This window comes from Aquila chrysaetos, chromosome Z (assembly GCF_900496995.4).
Source record: "Aquila chrysaetos chrysaetos chromosome Z, bAquChr1.4, whole genome shotgun sequence".
Classification (NCBI taxonomy): domain Eukaryota; kingdom Metazoa; phylum Chordata; class Aves; order Accipitriformes; family Accipitridae; genus Aquila; species Aquila chrysaetos.
This window is the reverse complement of record NC_044030.1, coordinates 72123002-72150936: the sequence shown is the minus strand read 5'-3', so window position 1 is coordinate 72150936 and position 27935 is coordinate 72123002. Positions and strand designations below refer to the sequence as shown.

The following is a 27935-nucleotide window of genomic DNA, read 5'->3' as shown; positions in this document are numbered from 1 at the left end:
GTCCAGCTCTAACCTCCCTCTGTTTTGCACCTTGTTGGTTCTGTCTCTTTGCTTTTGATACTGCTGAAGCCACGTCAATAAAAAAGCAGGATCCTGTTTCCAAACAAAAGAAGATAAAAGTCTTTAGGCTGAGGTACCTGAAAATGTGTGCTAAAAGAACTATTATACAACATCTGTCAAAGTAACATTTTTGTCTTGCTGAAATGCTTCATGCAAGAAGATATTCCATCAATATAAACTCATTTGAATATGATACTGATTACTATCACTGATTTTACTACCCATTAATTAGGGGCAGAGCCCCCCCCCCCCACTTTCTTTGCTAGCTGTACTTGTCTTCTTTTATGTTTATTTGCATGTTTTGTTTGTGAGAAAATTACAGTATATCTTTATCTTGAGCATTATTATAGTTAATGATGTACTTACAGAAAGCAAAATTGCTGTCTAAGCCATTAAGACAGCTAACTGCAAGATCAAGCCATATGTCTGGAGAGATAAAATATTCTTCAGAGTTCCCATATCCTGGGCCAGCTATTAAAGGGCTTAACTTGGTTTTAATCATTTCCTTCATAGCCAAATGACCACTGACAGTGTTGCAGAAATCAGTCATAAAATTTAATAGGAGCATGAGGATTTTGATCAAAAGCAATAAAATATGTACAGAAGTGATGAAAGCATATGAATTACATTATCAAAAAGATTCATAGTTACTGAACCTGAAAGGTCCCAAAGATAGGCTCCGGCTTAGCTAAATTGGCTCTGGGGTTGCTAACTGCTGAGGAGTGGACACAGGCATCCTTCACATGAATGGTTCACCCAAGATCTAGGAATCTTCTTAAGGAAAGCAGACCATGAGAACAGAGTGCCGATCTAAAAGTTACCATGAAGTGATGCTGTGACATGAAGCATTTAGTTTTCTTAGGACTGTGTTAAACTGTTCAAAATAGATGTAGTGCCTGAGATGTAGTGTATGAAGTGTTTTCAGATAGGGGTGCTGCTTTTCCATGAGGGCTTAATCCAGGCTCCACTAGGATAAATGCACGTATATTTCCCCAGCAGTGGCATTTTCTTGCTGTTACTGGAATGGATCAGCTCTGGAAAGTGAAAAAAGTCAAAAGAAAAAATGAGATGCCATGGCAGGGTGAGGAAAGAGAACGTGAAGTGCTCTTACTGGTGTAAGAGCATCCCCACAAAAAGCCAGCTGTTGGTGTGTCATTGAAGCTAGGGGCTGTGTATGATCTCGGGAAGTCTTTCACAGGCAGGACCATGCCAGAATTGGGCAAAACTTGCATTCAGATCCATGAGCTGATTTTCAGTGTGAGAACTGATACACAAAAATCAGCATGACTGCAGAAGTGGAACTGAAGATTCATGATCAAAATTAAACCTTAGCAACATCAGCTTAATTCTAGAGCAGCTCTTCTTAGCGAAGCCAGGGACTCAGCTGTGGTGTACTCTGTGTGACACCAGGACTGGCTTGGGATTTCTGAAAAGTCTTGTCCAGAGGAAAGAAACTGTGTGAGAGAAGGTAAGGAAAAGATGATTGTTGTTCCAGTAAGCACTCTTCACAAGTTTGTGCCAGCCCCAGTCAGTACATCCAAGCCTTGATTTATGTGTCTTAAAAACACTGAGCAGCTCCCACAGCAGGCTGTTTCCCTGGAGAGGACTAGATGGGTTAAGATTGAAATTCCTTGGCAATATTCAGCCTTTTTAGGGAAGGAAAAGCAGAATAGCAAAGCACAGTGAGAAGAGATATACAGTAGCAGACAGACTGACTGACTCCTTTGGTTGCTGAATTGAGTGGAAGTGCTTTTCCCTGGTAATTGCTGGATATCTGAGTATTTCCTCTAACATGAAGGTAAGACAATTGCTTACTTAATTTGTACTGATGAAGTGAATACGGCAAGTACAATGAAATATTAATTTATATGGAGAAGTACTTAGTTGAAAATGTAATTGGGCAATATTGTAGAAAGAAGAAAACTAAAAAACAACAGCTTGTACAACAAAGCTGAGGAAAATCAGTGTGACACTGCTTTATTTCTTAAGCTGACTAGTATAAAGACTGCAGAAAATTAGAACAGCTGCATGAGCTCATGGAAAAAGCGGAAAAATAAAGTAAGTTTGCTTTTGCTCCTCTTTTTTCAGGTGCTGGGGATTTTTCTGTTGCTGGAAGCTTCAGGCTTCTTTCCCATTTTTTCCAGGTGAATATTTCTTTAGTAAATTACATGCTGAAGACTAAGCATGTGTAATTTAACAGACAACTTCTGGTGCGTGACATGGGGCAGGGCTTATGGGGGCCTTCAGATACATTTCCTGGGAGAGGAGACACCGTTTATTGCCAGCGCTGCCACTGCCATCAGTGGTGACAAGAGTGAGGCATTATGGTGTCCCTTACCTCTGCCCAGAGAAGTCAGCCGCCCCTCGGGACAAAAGCACACAGCGGTGGCGTGAGCCACAGCAACGCACATCTGAGAGAGGCAGCGCAGCTTACCCCAAGCCACCCCTGGTCTGAGGGGCAGGTAGCACCCCCAGTGCCTCCCACTGGCAAACTGGGTGTTTGAGAGCTGCCGTGGGGAGGGCGGCTGCACGCCGTGGCACGCAGAGCCCCTGGCAGCTCCCCGACGATCTCCAGCCGTGGTCCGGCCTCCCCCCGCTTTGCAATTTGAAGCTGGTCTTTGAAGGTTGCGTTACGGTTGCACAAAGTGCTTGCTGATCTTCAGGCTAGGTGAACGTATCTAGTTTCTTCTTTTCAGTGACCGGAAAGCCCAAGCTGGGGCTGATTTAATTCTTACACATGAAAAGCAAATCCAAGTGGTTTTAGAGGAAGCCTGGTCATACCCCTAATTGTTATTGAAGGCCTGCCTTGCTGTTTAGGAAAGTTTTGCACTAATGTTTATGGATGGAAATCCTTGATGATTTTCCTGTTTTTTTGGTTTTTTTTTTCCCAAATGCAAAAAATACTACTGGAATAGCTCTTCCCCTCCAGTCCATTGCCGCTGGAATTCTTTTGGTCCTTGGTCCGAGTGCGATGGCTGTACTCAAAAACAGGTATAGATGGACACACCTTTTCTGTACTCATGACTTCATAAGCATATACTTCTTTTCCCAGTAATTAAGGAGTTACTGTATCTTTAAAAGCCCAAATCAGATGTCAGACAAAAGCCTCAGCAGAACAAGAAGGTAGAGGAACAAAGAACTCAGAAGAGAAATCCTCCAGTCTGTCCCCAATGTGTTCCCTTTCAAAGCTATGATATTCATGTTGTAAAATAGTTTGTGCACTTTTTATTTTGGTGATAGTTCCAAAAGGCTCAGCTGAATTGTTCGGTAAACTGAGACATTCCTACCCTGATGCTAGTTTATACCAATTCTGCTGATTTTTCATTAGTGGAGTCATGTCTCAAGGAAAAAAACTGGGTTGCAAAGTATTATCCTCAATGAAAACAAGCTGATGCTTTTTACAGTGCAACTCTACTGATGTGCAAGATACTTGCTTTTGATTTTCCTTCTCATTTATTTTGATGTTGCATCAATTAGGGGGGGATTAGTCAAAATTAAATATGTGCCATGAGTCAGTACTTATTCTTTTTAGAAGCAAAAAGTAGCCTACTTGATGTTAGATTTTATCATCTTCCTTAATGACATTGTTTACTTTGAAGAACTTTAGGAAATTCAGGCATGATTGGTCCTATTAAAAATGTGAAACAAAACTGAAATTTGTCAGCAGCTTTCTCTTGGTTTCAGTTACATATTAGATTTTTGAACAAACCAGCCAAGCTTATGCATCAGTCTAAAGACCTCATAGATAAAATAGTTGTCTTTCTATTAACTTGAGAGTGTTACCATATTGTGGTAATACCAAGTGTGGTTGTTCTCAGAAAAAAATAGTGAATGTCTCATTTCCTTATAACAATAGAGTGGTAGCATTGTCTTGACACTAGTAAACTATTCCTGCTTTGCATTTGGATTTTCTAAGATCTCCCTTGATTTGCATTCAGATTCGGAGACGGACAGTAGCAGTTTATGGCCAGTATGGGGGAAACCCCTGCTCTGGGGATGCCTTTGAAACAAGACCATGCACCCCCACAAGGGGATGCCCAACAGAGGATGGCTGTGGCGATCGGTTCAGGTGTTTCTCAGGTACCATCCAAGATCTTTTTCACCATTTTCTGGTCATAGAGTTAAGAAGATAACCTTGTTATCTTCGAACTTTAATAAATGGGCAATAGCTTTGCAGAACCCTTGACCTACAGATAATTTCATTTAGGTGTATGTTTCCTTTTTTTCCAGCCTCAACTATGCAAGTTTTTAATTTCATCTGCAGTGTTGCAGAGCTTTGCAGATAATATGCTGTAGCCCTGGTAGCCTCTCTAAGTCATTCTGCCTTATTGATTTGCCCCAGAGCACAGTTTTTTTCATTATGAGAAGGTAATTAAGGAATGCAACCTTAGATGTGATTGTTCAAAGCTGTTCTAGGCTATATCCAAACATCTTGGAAATCACCTGGGTCATGGAAACTAATGCTCTGCAGAACACTCCTCATATCCAAGCAGCTTCCATTACTTTCACAAAAAAAGCACACTGTCTCAGTAGGTAGATGTTTATCACAGAGAAACATGATAAACATGTTTTGGTGCTGCCAGAGAGATGATCACAGTCAATCACAAGTGATAGGGTCAAAGGATGAAAGCTCAGAAAATAAATCTAGAAGTCAACTGTTTTATTAATAGATCATAAGCCTTGAATGGCTGTGGTTCCCTCAAGTGTACTATACATTATTTCTTTATGTCTACATTTAGTGTTGTTTCATAAGCCCTCCTGGGCACAGACTGTTCATCATGGGAGCGAACAAGTTAATTAATGTAGTAGATAAGTGGGTCTTCACTTTGATTTTAGGTGATTTATTTTTAAACGAACAAACACTTCTCCTTTCCCCTTGCATTTTTGCTCTGATTTAGGTCAGTGCATTAGCAGATCTCTTGTGTGCAATGGAGATCAGGACTGTGAGGAAGATGGTGCAGATGAAGATCGATGTGAAGAGAAGACGACTGTATGTGATATTGATAAAACACCTCCAAATTCAGAACTTACAGGAACAGGGTAATGTTCTGTGCTAAGCTCAGTAGTACTGGTGCCAAATGCATTTACATTTCTGTTGTATTTACAAGCTCTGGCTGTACAGATAGGCTTCCTGGGCCTATAGTAAAACATCCCATATGTAAAAGTGTTCAGTACCACAGCCTCCATGATGCCAGTGGCTGTGTGCAGCCAGGATGTACAGGCCCTTTGATCTGAAGCACAGAATAAAGCCTTTTATCTTTCATTCCTGCTATTGAAAAACATCTATTAAGGTATGAAGTGAATATTAACCAATAACACATGATCATCAGCTTGGAAAAAATGAGCGAGCAAGGCTCATTCTTTTTGTTCATAGCTGTTGCACTTAGTATTGTGGATCCATATGGGTTTCTGTTTATATATCCCATCTACAACCTAGCAAAATAATTATCTTAAGTTTCTCTAGTGTAGTTGTATCACCTGATATGTGCTATAATTCAGATACAATACAGAAAACATTTTGGAATGGATGCTGTGTTGTTTATGTGTTCCATTAATTACTGGAACAATAAAACTTAATAAAATCAGTTGTGATAGACATGAATGTCTTCGTGTTAAGAGATATTGATACATGTTCATTTTTGTTGGCAAATCAAGAGCAACATTTTGCTTTCCATATCGTAACATGCTATAGACATTACAGTTCTGCAGGTATAGAAGTCTATCAGTTGATATCCCCTTTTCTTGGGTAAAACAGCTTATGATCTTAATCTGCAGATACAGCATTCAGTTATAATTGCTTGGTAATTTTTGCCTCCTGTAAAATAATTTGCTACTTTTCTGTCTTAATGATCTTTCATGTTTTTCTTCTCATAGCTTTGATGCCATTACTGGTGAGACTAGGGGAAGAGTCATTCATACAAAAAGCTTTGGAGGACAATGCAGAAAGGTCTTTAGCGGCGATGGGAGAGAATACTACAGGCTGAGTGAAAGTGTTCTTGCTTATACTTTCCAGGTATGTTTCCATTAAGGACAGCTTTATATTTGGAGTCATGATTAAAACTGGGAGAATGATGGAAAGCTTGTAGGGTCTCTTGGCAAGTAGACTTCCCTAAACGCAGCTGAATGACACCTCTTCCCTCTCTGCAGTTGGTTATTATTTTGAAATACAAACTGGTGTATATCTTGCTAAAATGAAAGGAAAAACCCCCGTAATTCCTTAAATGTGATTTCTAATACTTTCACAGTTAGATTGAATGTAAAGCCATCTCTTTAGCATAAGTAGTGGCCTGAATCACCCTAAGAAATGTTATGTGCACAAGGCTAGGCTTTGGGGTGCTTTGCGGAGATCTTCCAGAGATATACTTTGTTTGAAGTCACTGTCTCAGAGATATGGTTTGTCTCACATTTATCAAAAGCATGCCAAGCAATCCTTAATGTAATCCTTAATCCATCATAATGTAAATACTTAATATGCAAATATATAAAAAACTATATACAAGTAATACTTTTCCAATAGTGTTCAGTACTTTTTATGAAATCCGAAATGGATTCAGCCTGAACAACAGATCGGATTTTTTGCATCAGGAAGGACTTGCTTTACTCTGTAAGTTATTATTTTTAACATCCTTCATGAAGCCCTTTATACAGAATTCTATCTTTCATCTTCTAGGTTAAAATTCAGAATGATTTCAGTTACGAGTTTTTCAACAGCAGCTGGTCTTACATGAAACACACAGAGAGGTATGAAAAATCAAACAGTGGACACAGTTATTCACAGAATAAAGTTCTGCAACACAGTCAAAAGGTATGTATAAGTTGCCACTGTGGCTTAGCATTTTGCATAAACATTTTCATCATTTTTTTCATGTGCTTTTATAGTGAGAAGCAAATACTATTTTATCCAGATATTTTGGCACAAAGTGCATGACAGAAAAAATCCCATAAAAACTTTACAAAGAGATCACTGGTTTGGTTATCAATTAAGAAGAGTTGGCCGCTGTTTTTACTTTCTCCATTTTACCTCTTAGTAATTTATTTATTTCCTAGCTGTTTTCCTCCCTATTTGAGGAAGAAAAACATTTGCTTCTTCTCATAATTGATTAATTTTTTCCATTTTCTTCTAATGATTTACTGCCCCCCCTCCCCCTTTTTTTTTTCCTATTACCTCTGTCAGTATCTTGGAGCAAAAAAATTGAAATAATTCTATGATTAAAGTTAATTTATTTTAAAATACATTTTCCATTAGTACAACTCCATTGAGAGATCTGTTGTCTTAAACAGCCAGGAGGTCACAGTGCTTATGCCTTTGACTTATTTAAAAAGGAGCATTAGATAAAGAATTTGAGAGTAACTATCAATTATGAAGTATCATCAACTCTACCTTACAGCAAATGAAAGCAAGTAACAAATTTATACATTTTATGGCCCCCAAGCTCATGTTATCACACTAACAATGACATATTTTGAAACTTAGCATAACAAAGTTCAAAAGCAACATTGGGAGGCTGAGGTGAACTATATTTTAAAGGCATATAGGATTTTATAATTCAGCAGCATTCTCAAAATGGCTAGAGCCCCTTACAAAGAAAGGCTCCTCTAGACAAAACAGGGTGCAAAGATGACCTTTCTAGTGCCTCTCATTTGCCTTCAGACAAGGCTTGTTAACCTGCTACTGCCAGGCTTCTGGTGTTGGAAAATACCATTAGCTTTGAAGACTTGTATTTTCCATTCTTATTTGTTTTTATGCTAGCTTTCATGTATGCAGGAGGAAAAGAAAGATGTTGCAGTAATTACAAATAAAGGTCCAAAAGATATTTCCTAACTTCAGGGTATTCTTTTTGCATTCACTGAGTTGCTTAGACATATCTAATAGCTCTGTAAATCTCTTGGTTCATAGCCAATATAGCGTGCATGTCATCTGGCTAGTAGGAACCACCCTGATAGTGACAGAGAGCATGACTGATGGCTTTTCCTTCCCCCAGAGTAAGCAGCTGATGGTTGTTGAGAACAGTGTGGAAGTTGCTCAGTTTATTAACAACCGCCCAGACTTTCTCACTCTTGCGGAGCCCTTCTGGAAGGAACTGGCTAACCTTCCAGTCATCTATGAGTACAACATCTACCGACGACTTATTGAACGTTTTGGGACTCATTTCTTACACTCTGGATCTCTAGGAGGACATTACAAAGTTATTTTTTATATGGATACTGACAAAATGAAAGCAGAAGGTAGAGTACTAGAGTATTTGTTACGAGAAACAAAATGAGTAAACAAAAATAAAAATTTATTTGCATGTTCTTCCAGCTAAGATCTCAAATAAAGTAAGAGACTTCTACTAATCACCACATTCTTTTCATGAGCAAAAGAAATAAGATTAGAAAAAGTGCTCAAACCACAACATTTAGTTCTAGATCCACATCTGTGACCTGCAGTGCTCTGGGTAGCAAAGATTTGATAGTTGGTTCAGGACCTCATCAGGCTAAACTTGAAATCTAGTGCCAATATAAATCTCAAATAATGTTAAAACTTAAAAGTTACTTGGAGATGAAGGTTGAGTAAAACTGTGTAAAGGAGAATAAATTACAAACAGAGCAAACATCAGAGTGACACATATGATGGCACTGCATGTGGAGCAGTGCTGTAGAATTAGGGACTGCTGAGAAAAGAGATGAAAGAAACAATAAACTTTTTCCAGATACACCTCCCATCTCTCAGCCTCCGTCCGTAGGCTTTAGCAATGTGTGGACCTTCCTACAGGATGTGCTAGTTGGTTGCCTTCTAATTTAGGCGTAATACTTCATGACATCTCCAGTCAATGGGAAACTTGGAAATGAATCCAACATACTTTCTGTGTACAGTATTGTTAATGGATCAATTATCTGCAGGTATGAGCATAACAGACATGTATGAGTGTACCACATCAGGCTGGAACGCATTCATTGTGAAAAAGAAGAAAACAAAGTGCTCCAAACTGGATGAACTGCTACAGACTTCTTCAGGTAAATGTTGAACAGTGACTCATACAGTTGTCATGTCTCCATCTTTCATCTCCTCCTAAACAGCTGTCAAAATGAGGAGCAGGTGTTGATAGCTTTGTTGAACTCTATCTTAACATGTTGAACCCAGACACCAAATGCCTGGTTTAAAAGGCTCTCCAACACTCATCAATCATTGCTAATGGTTTCCCAGTAACTAGTACTTTTCTGGACACCCTAAATAAGTCCTGCCAAGAGACCTGCAAAACCAGATACTTCTTATATATTATCAATGTAGGAGCTATTAATCCAGGCACAGGTGGTTGATCTGCACTAATGAGTCCTTTCACTACTTGCTAGCATAATTTTTGCATGTATTGTTTCTATTTCCATTTGTAAATATAGCAATGCTGGTATTTTCTGTATTTTCCATGCTGAATCTACAGGAAGCAGTGGTAATAAGATTAAAGGAGACCCCTACATAGAAGGAGGAAGCCCAGGTGCTGTTGCTGGCCTTAGTTATCTAGAGCTCAATAATCCTGCTGGAAACAGTCAGAGATACTCCTTTTGGGCCAGATCAGTGACAGACTATCCCAGAGTAATTAAACAAAAGGTAAGGCTGTTTTCCTGAAGCAGAGATGAGCAGATGGGATCACCTCAAGGGAAGAAATGATTAAGCTATAGCTGGTGATTAATCAGGATGTAGTCTGCAATCATTTTGTTTTCAGGTCACTTTATAAAAAAGAAGAGAAATGTTCACAGGAAGAAAATGCCATGTGATGTCAGCTGCATCACGAATCTAAGTCCTTTGGCAGGTCAATACCTACAATCTTAACAGCCCTCAGTGACTTTAGTGGAGTTCTGCTTAAGAATAGAGGACCACCCTAGTATTGGAGAAAGCCCAGATCTGAGATAGCCCCTTTCCTGAAATGCATATTGGCAGGTCTGTGTGGCTTCCACTCAGCTTGCCAACCTCTGTGTATCCCTTGTATCTCTCCTCCTCTCTGCATCCAGAAGTTTAGCATAACTGGAGATTCTAGAAGCCAGATGCTTCAAAGCTGGGCATGGCCATATTCACTGCTACCTTGTCTAAGTCCCTTTTGGGAACTGCCCACACACTGCAGAATGCTATAGACCTAAAAGATTTCTGTCAGGAAGTTTTCATTTAAATGTAAAAGCACAGAATGTCATAAAATAGGCAACAGAAATGCAAAATGTTTTCACTTATTGTTACCTTCAATCACTGCTCAATGAAATATCATAATGGGTTGTTTAAATGCCCAGCTTTTAAGGCTGGGAATAGCTGGGTGAGAATTCGGGTTACTGAACATTGGTGGTCTGTGTTACACTTTTATCTCAACCATAATGTCGTAGCTCAAATAGGTTTAAACATGACTAATCTACCACTAGCTTTAAGGGATGCTGTTATGCAGAGCTGACTTTTCAGAAAAAGGTTAATATTAAATACTAACATAAGATTTTAGCTAGCTAGCTAGCAAATTAGGGCATCTGTCACCTCCCATGTGCAAGAGCATACATCACAAATTATTTTGCATGATGAAATGTACTTATAAACTCTTATATCCTGCTTATAACTATTTAATATAAATGTTTCTTTACTGTGTGTAGCTAACTCCATTATATGAGCTGGTAAAGGAAGTGCCCTGCTCGTCAGTCAAAAAGCATTACCTAAAACAAGCCATTGAAGAATATATGGCAGAAAATGATCCCTGCAAATGTCAGCCTTGCCAGAATGGTGGTGAGGCAGCTGTGGAAGGAACTCAGTGTGTGTGTTACTGCAAGCCTTACACCTTTGGAGCAGCTTGTGAGCTGGGAACTCTTGTGCAAGAACAGCCAGGTCAGCACTCTCTGAACTCGTGAGAGTTTAGAAGTGGCAAAATGTGCTTTCCTGCTTCCAGAGTCTGTCTGTCCCACTGCACACCCTGAATGAGTGGCTGGTGTGCAGTGGCTGCCTGGGTCAGATACCGCTGCAGACATGCACCATGGAGAGGGTCATGCTGAGCCTAAGCCGTTGCTTAATGTGTCCAAACAGTACTTAGCAAAGAACTGTTTTTATTATTGTTAAATGCAGTGGACAATACTAACTGCTCAAAATGTAACCTTTTATAAATAAGTGTGCATACTAAATTAATGAGTATCAATAACTTCAAAAATTTTTGCTTTTTGAGTTTGTATTTAATTGTAGCTGATAGCTATTTTTATGTTCTCTCAGACTCTGATAACATATAGACTCCATGGAATTATACTTACATAAAAGGCAAGTTTGGGGAAGGTGAAAGATTAGATCATTGCAATCTGGAATTCTCTGTAATAGCACAATTTGGACCATCGCTAGCTCTGAACAGTCTGTGCCTTTGAAACACCTACAGGGTGGTTTAACGTGAAGTATTCCCGAATGTTGCATAGGTGTTGTTGATGGACACTGGAGCTGCTGGTCTTCCTGGAGTCCTTGTTCAGGGGGACGGAAATCAAGGAGTCGAACCTGCAACAACCCCTCCCCGCATGGTGGTGGGAAGGCCTGCATAGGAGAGCAGCATGAAAGCAGACCATGCGAAGATGAAGAGTTGCAGCATTTTCGGTAAGTAGAAAAAAACTTTTGGAGCACGACTATTGGAAGATTTAAAAATTTATTTCAGAAGGGTGCATAAGCTATTGAATTCAGGGAGAAGATCACTTACTGAGCTTTCATATTTAAGTTGGAACAAAATGAAATTCAGAAGCTGTGAATCTGATACAAGGTAGGAGTAGAAAATGGGGTAAAAGCCAGTAAACTTGACACCATTCTATTTAGCACTCCCTCAGATAGCCTGGCAGTGCCTGATTTAAGTATAATTGTGATGTAAATGGGACACATAATAGTCCTGAAAATGGGCTTCACTGAGAAGTGTAGAATTTTGAAAGGAAGGGAGACTAAATTCAAACTAAACCGTACTTTTGTTTGCTTCATAGCTTGATTGAACCACACTGTTTTGATTTATCCATAACTCCTACAGAATTCTGTTCACCTCCTCCTCTCTTGGAAAATGGATTTGTTCAAGTAAGTTATTATTTCTCTTACTCTGTTACCTGTCCTATCCCTACTTGCAGTGTCTCTATTACAGTTAATACAGATATTCACTTGCAAATTCGTATTTATCTTGGTAAGCTTAGTATCAGAGCTACTGTATAGCAGCTCTCTCAGCATTTCTCCCTGGCTGAAGTTTCCATGACATTAGCCAAGACTTCTTACTAGAAATAAAAGAAAACCAAAAAAGCCCCACCCCCAAAACCAGAACAAAATCTTTGCTTTTCTGGACCATGGCATTTACAGACAAATGTAATCTACTTGTCCTTTACCCTAAACATATTAAAAATGTTCTGAGCAACATGAATTACATATTAAAGCACAGGAAACTAAAGAAAAAACAGCACAGAAAGGAAACTGTCCAAGGTCATGCAGCTAGTCCATAATAAAATTATAAACAGATTTTAGGAATCTTCACTATACGCCCTGTAAATCACCATTGCACTTCCTTGTTCTCTGGTGAAACTATGATCTGGCATGGTATTTGGCTCACTGTAACTTGGGCCTATTTAACAAGGCAGACTAGATTCCTCTCTTGGAGGAATGGATTATGCCTTCTCCATCTTACAAGGCTGCCTAGCGTCTTTTTGATCAATGTATAGATAAAAGGATTAGTTCAAAATCCATTAGTTGCCTCTGCACAACTGCAGCCTGAGACAAGATGCAAAATTTTGTGCTCCCTCTTTGGCCAGTGATTTTTTTGGGGGGTAATCAATAGTTGTCTCCTATATTGATATTTTTGGTTCACAAACTAAAGGTAAAACCCTGCAATTTGTGGAGTAATCTCCATTTTTCATAAGACCTCTCCTTAGAAGACAGTGGGATATAAAACAAGAAAAGACCTGTCTTCAGGTCCAGCTCTTTTGAGTGACCATATCACATTAACCTTTAGCAAGATGATAACATGCCATCCTAAGAATTAGCAATTGGAATTGATCCCCCCAGAATTCTTTTCAAGAGCTTATGTTCCCCCTCTAATGCTTAATAACAGCCATATTTGCAGTCAGTTTATGCACTGGCAGGGGAGCACTCTTCCGTCACTGACATACCACTGCCAGACTCCTGTCACAGGGTACCTTCAACTCTAACCCTCCCTTTGCTATGTTAAGATAGCCCAAATATTCTGTATTCTACCAACTTATTTACAGCATTGTCTCCATTTTGGTCACATTTATGACTGTTGATAACCAGGATTGCCCCCAGTATTCTAGACACTCTCGTCAGTGCATTGTAGAGTGGCAATAATTCTCACTGTCCTCCATTACTGCATCCCACAATCAAAGGGAGTTCAATGCTGCTGGTGGCTCTTAGATTGTATATCCAAAATTTCACCTGTTCCTTTTCTTTCAGAATGCTGAAAACTCATACCCTGTTGGGAAAAGCATTGTTTATGCTTGCAGACATGGATATTCTCTTGTTGGTGATCCTGTTGCTAAGTGTGGCAGTAATCTGCAGTGGCAAGTTGGAGACCAATATTGCCAGGGTATGTCCAACTGATTCTTGTTTTGAAATACAACTCCTGAATTCCAGTGAAACATGTCTGAACATCTGCTTTCCAACAACAACGGGGGAAAAATGCACACCTGCATTTCCCAGTTCCCTAGACATAATCAGGTCTAAATTGACTTTTATTTTGAATCCAGATATTGTAATACTGAAAGAGAAACATGCCCATAAACTCTGGTTTTAAGGAAGTCTGGAAGTAAGGGAGACTAAATTCCAGTCCAGGAATTACTTCCTGTGGAAACAAACTTTGTTGCTTAATTCAGTCCTGTGGCTATATCCAAGAGCTATGGGAATGAGTCAGTGTCTAAAGCCAGCTGAGGAAAAGGTCCAATGGGCAGCACTGGGCAACCACAAAGTTCTCAGATAACCACCTTGTCATAAGAACATAATGCCAAGGATTGCTTTACATCTTGGATGATCTCCCCACTTCACTCTTTTCCTCTAACCTGTTCAGTAACCATTAGGGTTTTTTTTTCCCTGCGCATTTTATTTGTAAGTCAACTTTGAGTGTGACCATATGTGACGGAAAAGGACTTAACTGCAAGGTTCAAGCAAACGACTTGAACTTCACTTGCAGACTTAACTGCAAGGTTCAAGCAAACAACTTATTTGAACTTCACTTACAGACTTAACACGCCACTATTGCAGGTTTTACAGATACAATGGAGGCATGCACTATTGCAGTTTTTTAAGGCAAGAGTACTACATTATTACAACCACAAGCAATTCACAGACAACCACAAACGCATTTACAAACTTAAAGCATAAACAATATTCACTTACCCCTCCAGGTAAGGACTCTCAATCCCAGGGAAGTTACCTTGACCGGCATCCTGATCAAGGAGGGGGAAGGGTTTCCTTTGCAAGCCAACTGTATAGTTAGAGAAGTAACTCCCCCCATTTCCAACCTGAATCTTAGAGTTTTTATCCCCTGACTTGTGGAATGGTGTGTATGACTATGTCTGAGTGGATTATGATATATGCCTAAATGGATTATGTATATCTGAGTGGAGTTTCCCCTTATCTTTCCTTCATTGGTCTGTGATTGTTTGAATACACAAGGTTGTCATTTGAAACTGAAGCTGAAACCCTCCAGGTTTGGGGTTTTTTTTTTTACCTTGCTTCCTCAGCAACTGGATAGTGGTTGGATTGAGACTCAGGGCATACTATTTGCTAAGGGATTTCAAGGCTTAGTTCAGGTTTTGGTTCTTTGAATGATGCAGCCACTGCCCTGTTTACTTTAGGGTTTATCAGACAACCCAGGGCTAAGCTGTCTACACAGCTCCCCGTGAGTCGTGAGTCGTCTCTGCAGAGAGGCAGGGCCTCAAGGCAACCCAAGGCTGGGTCACTTTTGTAACCCCCCATGAGTTGCCTGTGTGCACTAGATATGGTGAAACTCGCTGGTGAACTATGAGCCGGACAATCCACACAGCATATAGACTTGGGAATTTTCAGACCTGCAGTTCAACACCATCATTCCGTCCTTTCAAACAGGAGTGACTGCCCACAAATGCTAGGCCACACAGTTTAAATGCCATTTCTTTGTGTATTGCTACATGGTCTCCCAGGGTCCTGTGTGTATGACCTCTCTCTACTAGGATGTTACTCTCTAGCATGAACCCTCAACAGAAGCATAGGTCCTAAGAACAGAGAAGCCCTCTTCAACCTAGGGCTGGACCTGCAGACAGTAGGAGAAGATACTGTCACTCTGTCCTTGGTATTGCATACATTTGGCTGGTGTGATGAGTTAATATCCTGTGCTAACATGATTGATACATTTCTACAGGAAAATCAGGTAATCTTACCACTCAATTTATTAAGGAATTTAGGAGAAGATAAAATATGTGACTGCTTTCTGCAGTCCACTGATTCACTGTGACTATCTCAAATGCTTCAATCCTTAGAAACCGCTTGTCTCCTGCCTGTCCTGGAGGGGGGTTTGCAGGGAGAGCCATGGAAACCTGTATATGAGATCGGTGAGAGAATAACTCTGTCTTGTCCACACGGCATGCACTTAGAAGGGGCACGTTCCATTTTATGTGAGCCCAGTCTCAAGTGGTCTCCTGACATGAAGACTATCCAGTGCAAGAGACCAGGTAAGCCATTGCACTCCTCCAAGTTCAGTGCAGGAGTTTCTTTCCTGGACAGACTATGGCTTATGTAGATAAGATATAGATAGAGCTATAGCTGATATAGTGATAGAGAAGCTGTACTTTTATCACCAGCAGGAAGTGCAGAAAACATAAGCATGTGTTTTCTGCAGGCTATTCAAACAGCCTTAAGACATTTCTTGTGAGGTTTCCTTATGACTTTTTGCTTCCCACTCCCCTACTGATATCAAGTATCGTCACTAATGACATTTTAAGAGATGGCCTGGGATGTATGCTGCCTATTCTGCCACCCAAGTATACTTCACTTTCCACCCATGTTCTGTAACACCACCACCAGATGAGCTGCACCTTAGAGATACAGCTTTGCTATCTGGAAGCTGTTCAGTGCACCAGAGCCTCTCATGGCAGAGAAGGACAGGGCTAGATGACTCCTTTTGCCCATCTGACAGTCACAAAACTGATACGGAGTAAATCTCCAGAAACTGGAAGCAAGGGGGAAATGCTCTTTCAAGTTCATGGTAACAGCTGTTTAAGCACTGGGTTGATATTGGCAGGCACTGGCAGAGAGGGAAACGGGCTATAGCATACAGCAGCTCTAAGTCATCTTTTCCAGCTGTGGAAGGCAGACAAGGCTTTCTCTTGTGCACTCCCACAATGCTGGTCAGTGACATACAGACATCCAAGCAGCTTGCTGCTTCAGGCCAGTCACATCCTCACCCAAAGTCCCAGACGTTCTCATACCCCAAGGGAGACCCTTGCTTGGGGGCAACAGGCACTGCTGTAGAAGACCAGGCATGTCCCCTGCATTTCATGTCTGCCCTCTCCTTCAGCCAGCTGTTGCCTGAGGTTGCCTGACTTGAGGGAAGAGGCAGGTGACAGTCAGGCTTGGACCTTAAAAGGCAACAGTCCTGTGCTGCTGCGTCATATCCACATGCACAGGAAGCGTAAGGATTTCAGGAGTAACATAGCTGTACATAAGCAGCTTACTGCTGCTGAAGTGCTAAAGTACCAATGCTGAAGTACTGTTGCCAATTACTCCTTAGGCTTTAGCCTTAGTGACTGATTTTCATTGGTTTGGTTTTTGTTACATCATGTATTCAAATTCCGGTAATAATTAAAACAAGTTTCAAATGCCTCCATTTTTAGAAACAGCTTGTTCCTGCCTGTATGGGAGCATTACATTAGTACAAAACTTAAAAAACAAAAAAGTGACAACAATTAGATTAGAATAACAATTAGAACAACAGTTAAAAAACCAAGGAATATGAGATAAGAAGCGTAAAAACTAAGAAGGTATGTATACACAGTCACAGTGGCACACATATGTTTGGATGAGAGTATTTAGTCAGCAGTAGTGTCGGTAACAGTCAACTGCACAACCAACAGCCCTAGGCGTGGCAGCAATACAATGATTTTTGGTGGAAATTTCCCCTCTGCAGGAAGACAGGGTTATGCCTGCCGTCTGTATTGCAATGCACTGCAACTCTCTCTCTTTTTTTTTTTTTTCTTCTCTGGCAATTTCTGCGTGTCTATTTTGCTTGGCAAGTCTTAATCCTTAAAGGAGATTTAAAAACAAAATTTTTTTAAAGGCAACAATTTTCAGAGTTATTAAAGTTTCATGTTAAAGTAGGAAACTACAGATACCTAATCTAAAGAACAAATCAGGATAAAGCTTTCTCAGAAATCATGCCCATACAGCTTTAGCAAAGTTTCGCCATTACTTGATACAGAAATCTCCAGAGGAATGTTTAGCAAAGGCCTATTTCATTTTCAAACTTGGCATACAACTTAGCACTCAAAGAACACTACATGTGCAATCATGAAAATTCCCGAAGAATCACTATTGCTTTTATTTGTAAAGTTAGTGCAGATTTAGGACTAATGACGGAACTTGCAGTTTTCATTATCATTAGTGTATAAAGATATTCAGGTTCACATTTCTACATAGGACTTTGGAGCCTTAGGTTTTCTAGTGGCAGTAGTAAAGCCAGTAACTCTGAAACCTAATGACGAAGCTTTTGCTAGCTATGATTCAGCATTGCTAAGTTTAGCAGAAACAAACAGCTGCTGCAGAAATGAGATGAATGTTTAAGCTTGAACATAGTACCTGTCTCCTTCCATCTGACTCATGACCCATGGATAAATTACTGAACAGTAACTTTGCAAAGTGTATCATACCTTTTTAATAGTGTTGATTCCTTTCATGCAGTAGATACTTTTATTGAACATGCAGAATATGACTTCATGTCATGCTTGTATAATTCAGTGCCTTTTAAGCTCAGCTGATAATTTCAGAGTAGACCTTTAACAGCCCTTGTTTTTCTGACCCTTAATAGCACTGTCTCTGTTCTTCTACCTCAGTGCCCAGTGTGAAACCAGAAGTGACAGAGCCTAAATGTCAGCCATGGGAGAAAGTGCATCAGTCACAATGTGTGTGCAAAATGCCCTATGAGTGTAGGTAAGTTCGGGCTCAATTTGTCAATGTCTTCCTCACTTTATTCAAGACCAATTAAATTTCTTAAGTCCTCAGTCCATGACAGATGAGAAAGCTTTACTCATATGAGAAGGAGGCATTATACTTTGTTTGTTTTACAGCTCAATCAATGTCCTGTTCATCACTTACCTGCCTTGTCAGAGCTGTCAGTGGGTTTTAGCAATGATGGAATTTGGTTGGATGACAGAAGGTGAAGGGATAATTTCAGCTCCACTTGATCTGTGAAGTAGATGGAAAAAGATAAAATGATATTTTGAAGATTTAGAAGATTGAGGAAAAGTTAGGAGGCCCTTGGGACATAAACCATCAAAGCAGTAAGATAGTGAAATAAAGCAGATTTCCCTGGTGAGGGACTGGAGAGTCATGAAGGGCACAATAATCTAATCTCCCATTTACACAGCAGTTTGCACAGACAAGTCATGTCACCTTTCCTGACCTTATAACTTGCCAACCAGAGTTTATTGTTTCCTGTTTGATCTAAGCCTATATTCTGCAATAAGCAATGCAGGAGAAACACAAGGAAATGAGTAATTCTCTCGGTTCTTTGCTAAACATGGAGGTAACAGAACCAAAATAGAGGAGGAACAAGAATCCACCTGAGACCACCCGGTACTGATGGCTAGATGTGCCAAAGAGCTCAGCACTCCAATGTCTGGGCTGGTTGCATAGACTGGACGAAGTCTCCTATAAAGTCATCACAGTGGGTGTGAGCTTTGGATATGAAATGTGGCCAGGTTCATGTCACAGCAGGAGCTGAGCAGTTTGGAAACTCCAGGATAACAGACCAAATTTGTCTTATCCTTGTGTAGTAGGAGGAAGAAATTTTGAAGTTGTCTCAAGTGATTTCAAGGTAGCAGAACTTCTCAGTGGAGGATGTGTACTTTCCATCAGTCTGCATGGTAACTCTGGTTCTAAGCCAAAATTAGCATACTTTGAACATCTTAAAATTAAAATTGGTGAGCTTTGTAGATCCACTGTGGACTTCCCTAGGGTCTGAGGCCTAGGGTCTTGTATGCGAAGATAAGTGCCAGGTTTGTAACAACTCTGCTAAGACTCTATTCTTGTCCTTAAATACCTAAATATGTTAAATAATCTGGTCCTACTCTTTTTGTCTCAATACTCATTGAAGTGAGGTATGGGTGTGTTGAGGTTAGTTACACAGAAGACAATGGGAGTCCACAGTGCTAGGAAGGTCTTGGGCAGAGTTACAATAACCTTGGAGGTTAAATTAATTACATTCAGTTATGCATTCAGGCTTCAGTTATAATTAATCTACTACTTGCATGTTTCTATTTTTTATAATTATGTTTAAAATGGCAGGAAGATAGATAACAGTCATTTCTGTTACCTGATGCCATCTTTTCACTCTGTCTTGAAATAACACATCTAATAATAGAAAGATAAATCATCAGCTGTCAAAGCAGACTAATCTGCCAGCCTGTTAAGGCTGTAGGAATAAGGCATGTAAGCAGATCTTGGTCCTTCCTCAGAGAGCAGGACTTGGCTTGCTTTGCTGTGGCAGTGACTTTCAGCAGCAGCCTCTGCTCGGAAGAGAGGTGGGAACAAGAGTTCACGTGGGAATTCAGAAACACCATAGTTTCAGACCCATCCTACATCCTTTCAGTTTCCAAGAGACTAGCAAGGGAGACTTCCAGGGACAGCACAAGAACCCCACAACAGGCTGATGAGGGGTAATTTGTCCTCACGACGTGGTGCCTTAGCCTACATCTTATCATCATCAGTTAGAGCCAGGGAACGATCCTGGGCACCAGAGCTGCTAAACTGCTAACGCAGCTCCTGGTATAGCTTTGGCAAGGCCCAACTCCAGATAATTTCCAGGCACCGTGCAGGAGTTACTAGGGTCAGGGACCATTCCTAACAGGCAGTCTGATGTGTTCCCTGTCTTCTGGGGGCAAAGAGAGTTTAACAGTATGGACAGCAGTTATTCTGTGTGAATTGGCCCCAGTGCAAGGAAGGTGTCAGAGCACAGTTAATGTGTCAATAGAGATGAAACCTCAGTAGCTAAAGACTGAAACATGATATTTCATGATTTTTAAATACTATCCCCTCTTTTTCCCCCCACACTTATTTGCATAACATCTATGTATCTCCTAAGAGTTCTTGGCCTGTGTTATATTAAAACTTATGGTCTTGAATATAGTTTTAAGAAGTTAAAATCATTTCCAGCATGCTGAATTTTTTACTTTTTAGTTTCACTGAAAGTTGCCTGCCTCTCATTGTAGGTGAAAGGGAAAAAACGTATCTGCTGACTTATATCTGCTATTTAATTTCTCCCAATATGTGCTTTAGTAAAAGCTTGTTCTTATCCAAGCCTTCTTTTTCAGGTAAAAGGTATTGAATTTCTCACATTCACTTTACACAAGGATTCTTCCTTGCCTCTAATATTTTTTATTGCACTGCTGTGATGCTCCCAGCCCTGTAATGTTCTTCCTCAGCAATGAGTGCAAATTACTGATTTCTTGTATGAGTACAGATTCTCCATCCTTTTTCTTATGCATCTGAATATGTTGACTTCCACTGGCTTACTCCCAGCTGACCCAGCCATAGCAAATATATGAAGCACTCTCAAAACAGCTTGAGGGTTTATACTGTAGCTAGAGGTTAGTAATATGGACCATGAACTCCCTGGGTTCAACCTTTGGCAGCTGGTTAAATCAGCCTCCCTCCCCTGTTTTAGGTATTGCAAAAGTGGTGTAAAGCAGACAGATTAGTGCACTTTTGCCTGGCCTTAATCTTTTCAGCTAAATTAAGATGCCTTGTATGTAAGTTTTTGACCTTAAGATATTGAGATTTATCACTCAGGCAAACAAAGGTGGCCTCTGAACAATTTTAAACATAATAAACAACTTAATTATAGATTAGAGGCTTTCCCTGGATCACACCTTGTTCTTCCAAATTTAAGATGTTATTTAAAGATGAAGTTCTTCTTATACCTGTGTCTGTAAATACAACGTTCACGTTATAAATCAGTGCACTGCTAACTCATAGGCTGTGCAGCCAGACAAGCAAACAATATAATGCAGAAAAAGGCTTCCTTTATCAGCTGCTTGGTGCTGTGTATCCATTGGGCCATCCTCTTGTTGTGCCTCAGAATAAGAGGGTTAACCTCATTCTTTATGTTAATAGAGGAGCATTAAGGAAAATTCAGGCAAAAAACTGAGGGATTTAGTGGCCTGTATTTTGACTAAGCACAGCAGCTAAGAGTCTCACTGCAGTTGAGGATGCTAACTTAAGTAGGAGATGTAATACAGTTAATAATCTTTGAAGGCATATTTGGTTGCAGATAGATGCAGCAAAGTTTTTAAGCTCAGCTGATAAACTCTGTGCCAAATTTTAAATATCTTAAAGGTGCACTATGTTACGGGTAGATTAAACTTTCTGTAAAGCCAGCTCTTTTAAGTGGCTTCAAAATCATCTCTCAAAGAACCATTCCCAAAGCTTGGAGCAGGCACTTTTCCTCAGTGCCTTATTTATAGATCTATCAAACCCGACTTCCTAATTCCAAGGGGAAGAAAAAAAAAAAAGGAAAAATTGCCTTAACACTTGGCCAGCAAGTGAGCAAGGTTTGAGTCAGGACTTTCTTACTAGACCTTCCCTCCTCCAAATTCCTCTTCCCTACTCTGACAAGCCACTTTCATAGGGACTGTTACCCTCCCCTTCAAGCAGCCATGTGAAACTCATTGGGGTCATTTGCTTGTTCCTTATCAACTTCTCCTCCCCACCAAACACCTGTTTAGCTGAGGTTGACAGTCAGAACTGACCCATTAGACACTAGAAGTTTCTGTGGGAGTGTTTGTGAGCTCAAAAGGAGGATCTGGCTGAAAATAATCTTTGGAGCCATATTTCAAAGCTCTCTGTCCCCTGGGAGCGCATCTCTGCTCTTTTGTACCCTGTGCAGCACCTTACGTGTGGCTGTAAAGCGCATCCTGGAGAGCACAGGTATGCCCTGCTCAGGAGATTTTTTTTGTTCACTCCACACAGATACCAGTGATAGCATTGAGAACAAGTGGAGAAGCTTGGGGTTTGACATTAAAATCCAGAAATAATGGAAAGGCTTTTTCCTCCCATACTACACTTTACAGCATGAAACACTGTCATGGTTTAACCCCAGCCAGCAGCTAAGCACCATGCAGCCGCTTGCTCAGTCCGCCCCTGGTGGGATGGGGGAGAGAATCAGGAAAGAAAAAAGGCTGAGAAAAGAACAGTTTAATAGGACAGAAAGGAAGAAAATAATAATTATAATAATAACAATAGTAAAATGACAATAATAATAAAAGGATTGGAATATTAAAAAAAAAAGGGTGTACAATGCAATTGCTCACCATTTGCCAACTGATGCCCAGTCAGTTCCTGAGCAGCAGTCTGCTCCCCCCTCCCCCGGCCAACTTCCCCCCAGTTTATGTACTAGACATGATGTTACATGGTATGGAATATCCCTTTGGCCAGTTTGGGTCAGCTGCCCTGGCTGTGTCCCATCCCAACTTCTTGTGCCCCTCCAGCCTTCTTCTGACTGGGCATGAGAAGCTGAAAAATTCTTGACTTAGTACAAATACTACTTAGCAACAGCTGAAAACATCAGTGTGTTATCTATATTATTCTCATACTAAATCCAAAATATAACACTATACCAGCTACTAGAGAAAAAATTAACTCAATCCCAGCTGAAACCAGGACAAACACAAATGATGGCAACTTTCCGGAACTGTCCTCAAAGCAAACGCTGTTTAAGGTTGTCCAAGAATTGTTATTACCACTTTTACAAGCTAATTTTTGTGGGTGTTAGAACAATAACTGAATTTCAAGAAATAAACAAGCAAGTTCCTTGGATAAATAGAGCAGATTTTTCATAAAATTTCTGTGGAGATGTATGTGTATTCCCAGAAATATCTTTGGTCTCTGATGGTGGATCATAACATTTTATTTAGTAAAAGCTGAGGCTTTTAAAGGACAGCAAAGGTCTTCAAGTATATTCTAATGTCTTACAATTAAGAAATACTTATATTTTAATATACGTGCATGTGTGTATATATCATTATACATATATGAAATGTTTTCTGTGTATGTACTTAGGTGCATGCATGTGTAATATATTAGAGAATAATTGAGATCTGAACACTTTTTAACTGAAGTCTCGCTCTCACTGCTACTGAGGCCAATGGCAAATACCCAGTAATATCACTGTCCTTCAGAGGGAAAGATCCTGTCTTTGCTGAGGTGCAGCATCCTGTGGAAAAGGAAGGAGTCTGAATTATTCACATGTCTATGTCTCAAGTTCACTTGCTGCACTCCTACGATGTACTTCAATGAACAGGGAAATTGCAACTGGACCCTGAATGTTTTCCATTCCCTCAGCTCTTTTTAAGAAGTACCAAGATAAAGCACATTTAAATAATGTGATTCTTGCTTTCGTTTTCAGTCCTTCCCTGGACATCTGTGCTACAGATCAAAGAACCAAGTGAAACACACCTTTAACTGTTTGCAAGATGCATGCCTTGGAGTGCATGGGCAGAAAATATTCTCTTACTAATGCAGAAAGCTGCAAAATACCTCAGGCAGCTGAAATATCATGTGGATCATGCCAGTCGTGGGAAAAATGTGATGGTAAGAGATTCTTCACAATTGTAAGCGAAATTGTTTATATGACCAAAATGAAATCTTTATCCCTAGTTACAAATTAGCTGCAGGTCTGTCCTGGTATGGTATCTCCACACACTCCCAGGAGCACCAGGCACTGCTAAGCTGGTTCAAACGATCAGCCCAGTGATGGTGTCCAAACATGTCAGGAAGCTCCAACCATAGAAAAGAAAATCCCGCAGGATATCATAACAAAATGCTATCTACAGTAAAAGCTTATTCCTAGTCCCTTTAAGTGAGTCACCCTGCTGGTCCTCTGGAAGTTTTGGGTGAAACCCTTGCCCTACTCTTTTTTCACTGTATCCACCTGTTCCAAATTCCTTAACACAGTAATTGTGGGAATCCTTACTGCCCACAGGAATAGCTAATCCTTTTCTGAAATTTGCCGAGCAGTCTCCCCTGCAGTATTTTGTGGCAAGGCATTGAATGTCTTATTCTATACTACCTAGGAAAGCCACTGACTTTTGTTTGTACTTCACTGCCTATGCCCAGTTTCTCATATTATGATGAAGGTGAGTGTCTCTTCCCTCAGAGGAAATAGTCCTAGTCTTCTGTAATCTGTCTGCAGTGGAAGTTTTCAAATTCCCTGATCTAATTTCCGTGAGTATCCTACACTACATTGCATTTAATGGAGGGTTGCCAGAAATGGGAACATAAAGAAGTAAATTAGGTTTTTAGAAGTGCCCCAGATAGAGGCACAGTTATTGTCATATTTTGAAAATAAAAAAGATTACTTGATAGGAGTTCATCTGTTTCGTCTAACAGGGTTGAACAGACAAAAATAATAACAAAAAAAGATAATTGACACTGTCTGGAGCTTCAGCAGAGACAAACACAGGCAACCCCCCCCCCAACACACAACACCAAAACAAAGACACAGTTATGAAAAATAAATGTCAGATGGGACCCTCTTTTTATCTGATTATTTAGCTGTTGTCACTGATAGAACTATGCACATTTATTTGTAGGAGTAGATCATCTGATCTTAGAGAAACTGCCTGTATGTAAATAAAGATACCAGTTGTAAGTGTCTGCATGATCAGTTTATTACTGTCCAAGGACAGATCTCTCATCTTACATGTTATCTGGACTCTGGAGTAGTAGATACATGAACCGGTTTAAGCAGTAATGTCACAGAAGTCTTTGAGAGCAATATCTCAGGCACCTTGAGCAAGCTTTTCCCACATACACAATCAGCCTCTCTAAGCAGAGGAAGCCCCAGCAGTGCACCACTCATTTCCACTTCTAGTTTTTCCACTGAACCTGAATATCAGCTAATGTTACTTCTGGTTAGGAAAAGAATTATAGAATCAGAGAATGGTTTTGGTTGGAAGAGACCTGTAAATGTCATCTAGTCCAATGAGCAGGGACATCTTCAACTAGATCAGGTTGCTCAAAGTCCCGTCCAACCTGACCTTGAATGTTTCCAGGGATGGGGCATCTACCACCTCTCTGGGCAATCTGTTCCAGTGTTTCACCACCCTCATCATAATAAATTTCTTCCTTCTATCTAGTCTGAATCTACCGTCTTTTAGTTTAAAACCATTACCCCTTGTCCTATCACTACAGGCTTTACTCAAAACCATGTCCCCGTCTTTCTTATAAGCCTACTTTAAGTACTGAAAGGCTGCAATAAGGTCTCCCCAGAGCCTTCTCTTCTCCAGGCTAAACGTCACCAACTCTCTCAGCCTGTCCTCATAAGAGAGGTGTTCCATCCTTCTGATCATTTCGGTGACCCTCCTCTGGACCTGCTCCAACAGGTCCATGTCTTTCTTGTACTGAGTCCCCTCCAGAAAATTGCTGTCAATCCTACAGTTTTGCTGGAAACATTTTAGTCTGTTTTTTGTTGAGTTGGATGCCATCCTGAGTGTTTTTCCTGTGTGTTTTTGCTTAGCACAATCCAACAGCTGTGTTTGTGATGAAGACGGGCTGTGTGAGGAGGGAGGCATCCAGATCTGTGCTGAAGTGACTGGCTCTGCTGCCCATCGGACCATGACTGAGTGCGAGGCTGGGCGGCTCAAATGCCAGGGGGAGACTGTCACCCTTGTCAGCATAAGGCCCTGCGATGTACAGAGCAAATAAGACATGTTACGGTTCATTTTGCTTATTGCCAGGGGATATGTCAAAATGTGTCAACTCTTGGGCAGGACGTACTTCGAACCTTGCTCTACCAAATGTAAGCTCTGCTGTGAAGTCCACCGCAGCTGATGAGACTGTGTGCATCAGCTCTGGCTGGCTCTGAATCAGGGCCTGAGGCTCTTCGTTAGGCAGAGCTGCACTTGCCACTACTGCTCATGGCAGGGCTCTTGCTTAGGCCCTGGACTTAGCACTGGCAAGTTTACTTCACATTTCCATCAGAATTAAAAAATATTGCTGATGTGCAATTGCCGAAGTAGCATTTATAGTGACGGATTACAGTGTCTGATATTGTAAAAACATTTTTCTTAAAGCCACACAAACATATGCATGCACTGAGTAGATTTAGATTGCAAAAACCCCCAAAGAATAAGTTTTGCAGAGTAAGAGGTATGATTCTTCTCTTTTAATGAAGTAAGTTCTTCCTACTGTGTCTTATTCAGTTGAGCAAACTATGCATGGTATTGAACCTTTTGTTGATCCTGAAGCTCTTAAAGGTCAAAATAATGTGCATTAATAGTAAAGCCTGCTTAAAGTAGTGAGAAGACTTCTATGCTTGCAGCTTCTTGTACACAGAACCACTTCATGAAGAGTCTCCATTTTACATTGTCATAACTATTATCAGGAGCTACATTTGTAAGCACAGGTAACTCAGTTGCATGTCACATGCATTTATGTTTGTGCCAAGACCAGTTTCCTTACAGACCGTTGCACACACAGGCCTTCCACCACAGCAAAACTTTCTCAAAGGCAGCTATTAGGGAAAGGATATCTTCAGAGAAATGGAGACACTCTGCATGCAGTCCCCCTGGAGATACCTTTGGACAATCTCCTAAGACTGTTCCTGAATAAAAGAAGTGTCTTACACTCTTTCCTTACACAGCTAAGCATGCTGTCTTGTGTAGTCAGACAGTGACATCTTTGTTCACATATCATGTACCTTGCAAGTCAGTTCAGGTACCTGTCCTGGCAGTCTGATCCCTCCCGGCTATTCTCAGATGCAAACAAGGACAAAGGGCTGGATAGCAAGTGGTTGATCAAGCAAGTGCAGTACTATCAGCAGGAAGCCTGTATGCTTTTTAAGTGACAGATTTTATCTCTTACTATCAATAAATACCTACCAGATAAAACATCTCTCTTGGTTATCATGTTTGTACCTGTAGCTTCGTCACACAAAACCTACCCTCAGCTGGAAAAGCTTTGCCTTCCATGGTGCTGGCAATGAGGATTAAGCCAGAAAGGGAGTGGGTTGCTATCCCTTGGAGACTCCCTCTCCTGGGGGCAGCTATGTTGGAGGGGAAGGTTGCCACTGCACTAACTGAAAGGACCTCCTGAACTTTATGCTGTCTGGAACTTAATGGCACTTTTGTGTTTTTTTTTGAGCAAATCATTAATTTTTGTGAATAGCTTATAGATGAAAAGAAGTAGAATAAAAGCCAAATTACTTTAACCAGTTATTTGCTCTGTATTATTTGCTCAGGAGTAACATGTTTGGAAAGTAGCTGGATGTTTGCCTCTTGGTTACTCCCAACTCTCTTGTTCACAATTTCTAGCCTTTTTCTTGGGGCAACTGGCACAACATGTGATTGGACCATGAGCCCACTGGGTAGCAATAGCTTCCATAGCTGCTGAAGGCAAGAGAAAATCACCTGGAAATTTCCTGATAGATAGCACAGAAATAATACTGACTTGGTGATTTATGTCTTCAAACATAGGGAAATGTAGAAAACCAGAACAGGGCCTCAAGAAATGTTGAGAATTCCTGCTTAAGAAACAGTTCAAAAAACCAATAACGTTGCCTGATAATCATCTCAATACATCAGCAGGAACAGATCTCCATGTCCATAAAATAAATTAGTCTGAGATAAGACAGACAAAATATTAATGAAGGCTGCATTTCAAATGCTTCATCCAG

The 27935-nt window shown here is 40.4% G+C and overlaps 1 protein-coding gene across 2 annotated transcripts; it reads left to right on the top strand.

The window, feature by feature from the left end:
- Positions 1 to 438: 438 nt before the first annotated feature.
- C7 (complement C7) lies at positions 439 to 27152 on the top strand. 2 transcript variants are annotated; one of them, XM_030004234.2, is made up of 18 exons: positions 644 to 1858; positions 2149 to 2204; positions 2976 to 3051; positions 3999 to 4140; positions 4959 to 5100; positions 5935 to 6073; positions 6731 to 6865; positions 8043 to 8286; positions 8944 to 9057; positions 9480 to 9646; positions 10663 to 10891; positions 11461 to 11632; positions 12004 to 12091; positions 13469 to 13601; positions 15529 to 15720; positions 18097 to 18193; positions 23667 to 23851; positions 25779 to 27152. In XM_030004234.2, exons 1-17 carry the CDS (start codon positions 1853 to 1855, stop codon positions 23707 to 23709), a joined length of 2175 nt encoding a protein of 724 aa, XP_029860094.1. In that variant the 5' UTR covers positions 644 to 1852; the 3' UTR covers positions 23710 to 23851; positions 25779 to 27152. The 2 variants fall into 2 exon arrangements, with proteins under 2 accessions (XP_029860095.1, XP_029860094.1); XM_030004235.2 differs by lacking the exons at positions 18097 to 18193; positions 23667 to 23851; positions 25779 to 27152 and adding an exon at positions 15193 to 15419 and having other exon boundaries at positions 439 to 1858; positions 15529 to 15618.
- Positions 27153 to 27935: the final 783 nt, after the last annotated feature.

Excerpts from the sequence above, each read along its gene's own strand:
- C7 (XM_030004234.2), top strand. Across the intron at positions 3,052-3,998 it reads ATGGCTGTACTCAAAAACAG|ATTCGGAGACGGACAGTAGC; the intron begins GTATAGATGGAC and ends ATTTGCATTCAG. Across the intron at positions 18,194-23,666 it reads AAAATGCCCTATGAGTGTAG|TCCTTCCCTGGACATCTGTG; the intron begins GTAAGTTCGGGC and ends TTTCGTTTTCAG.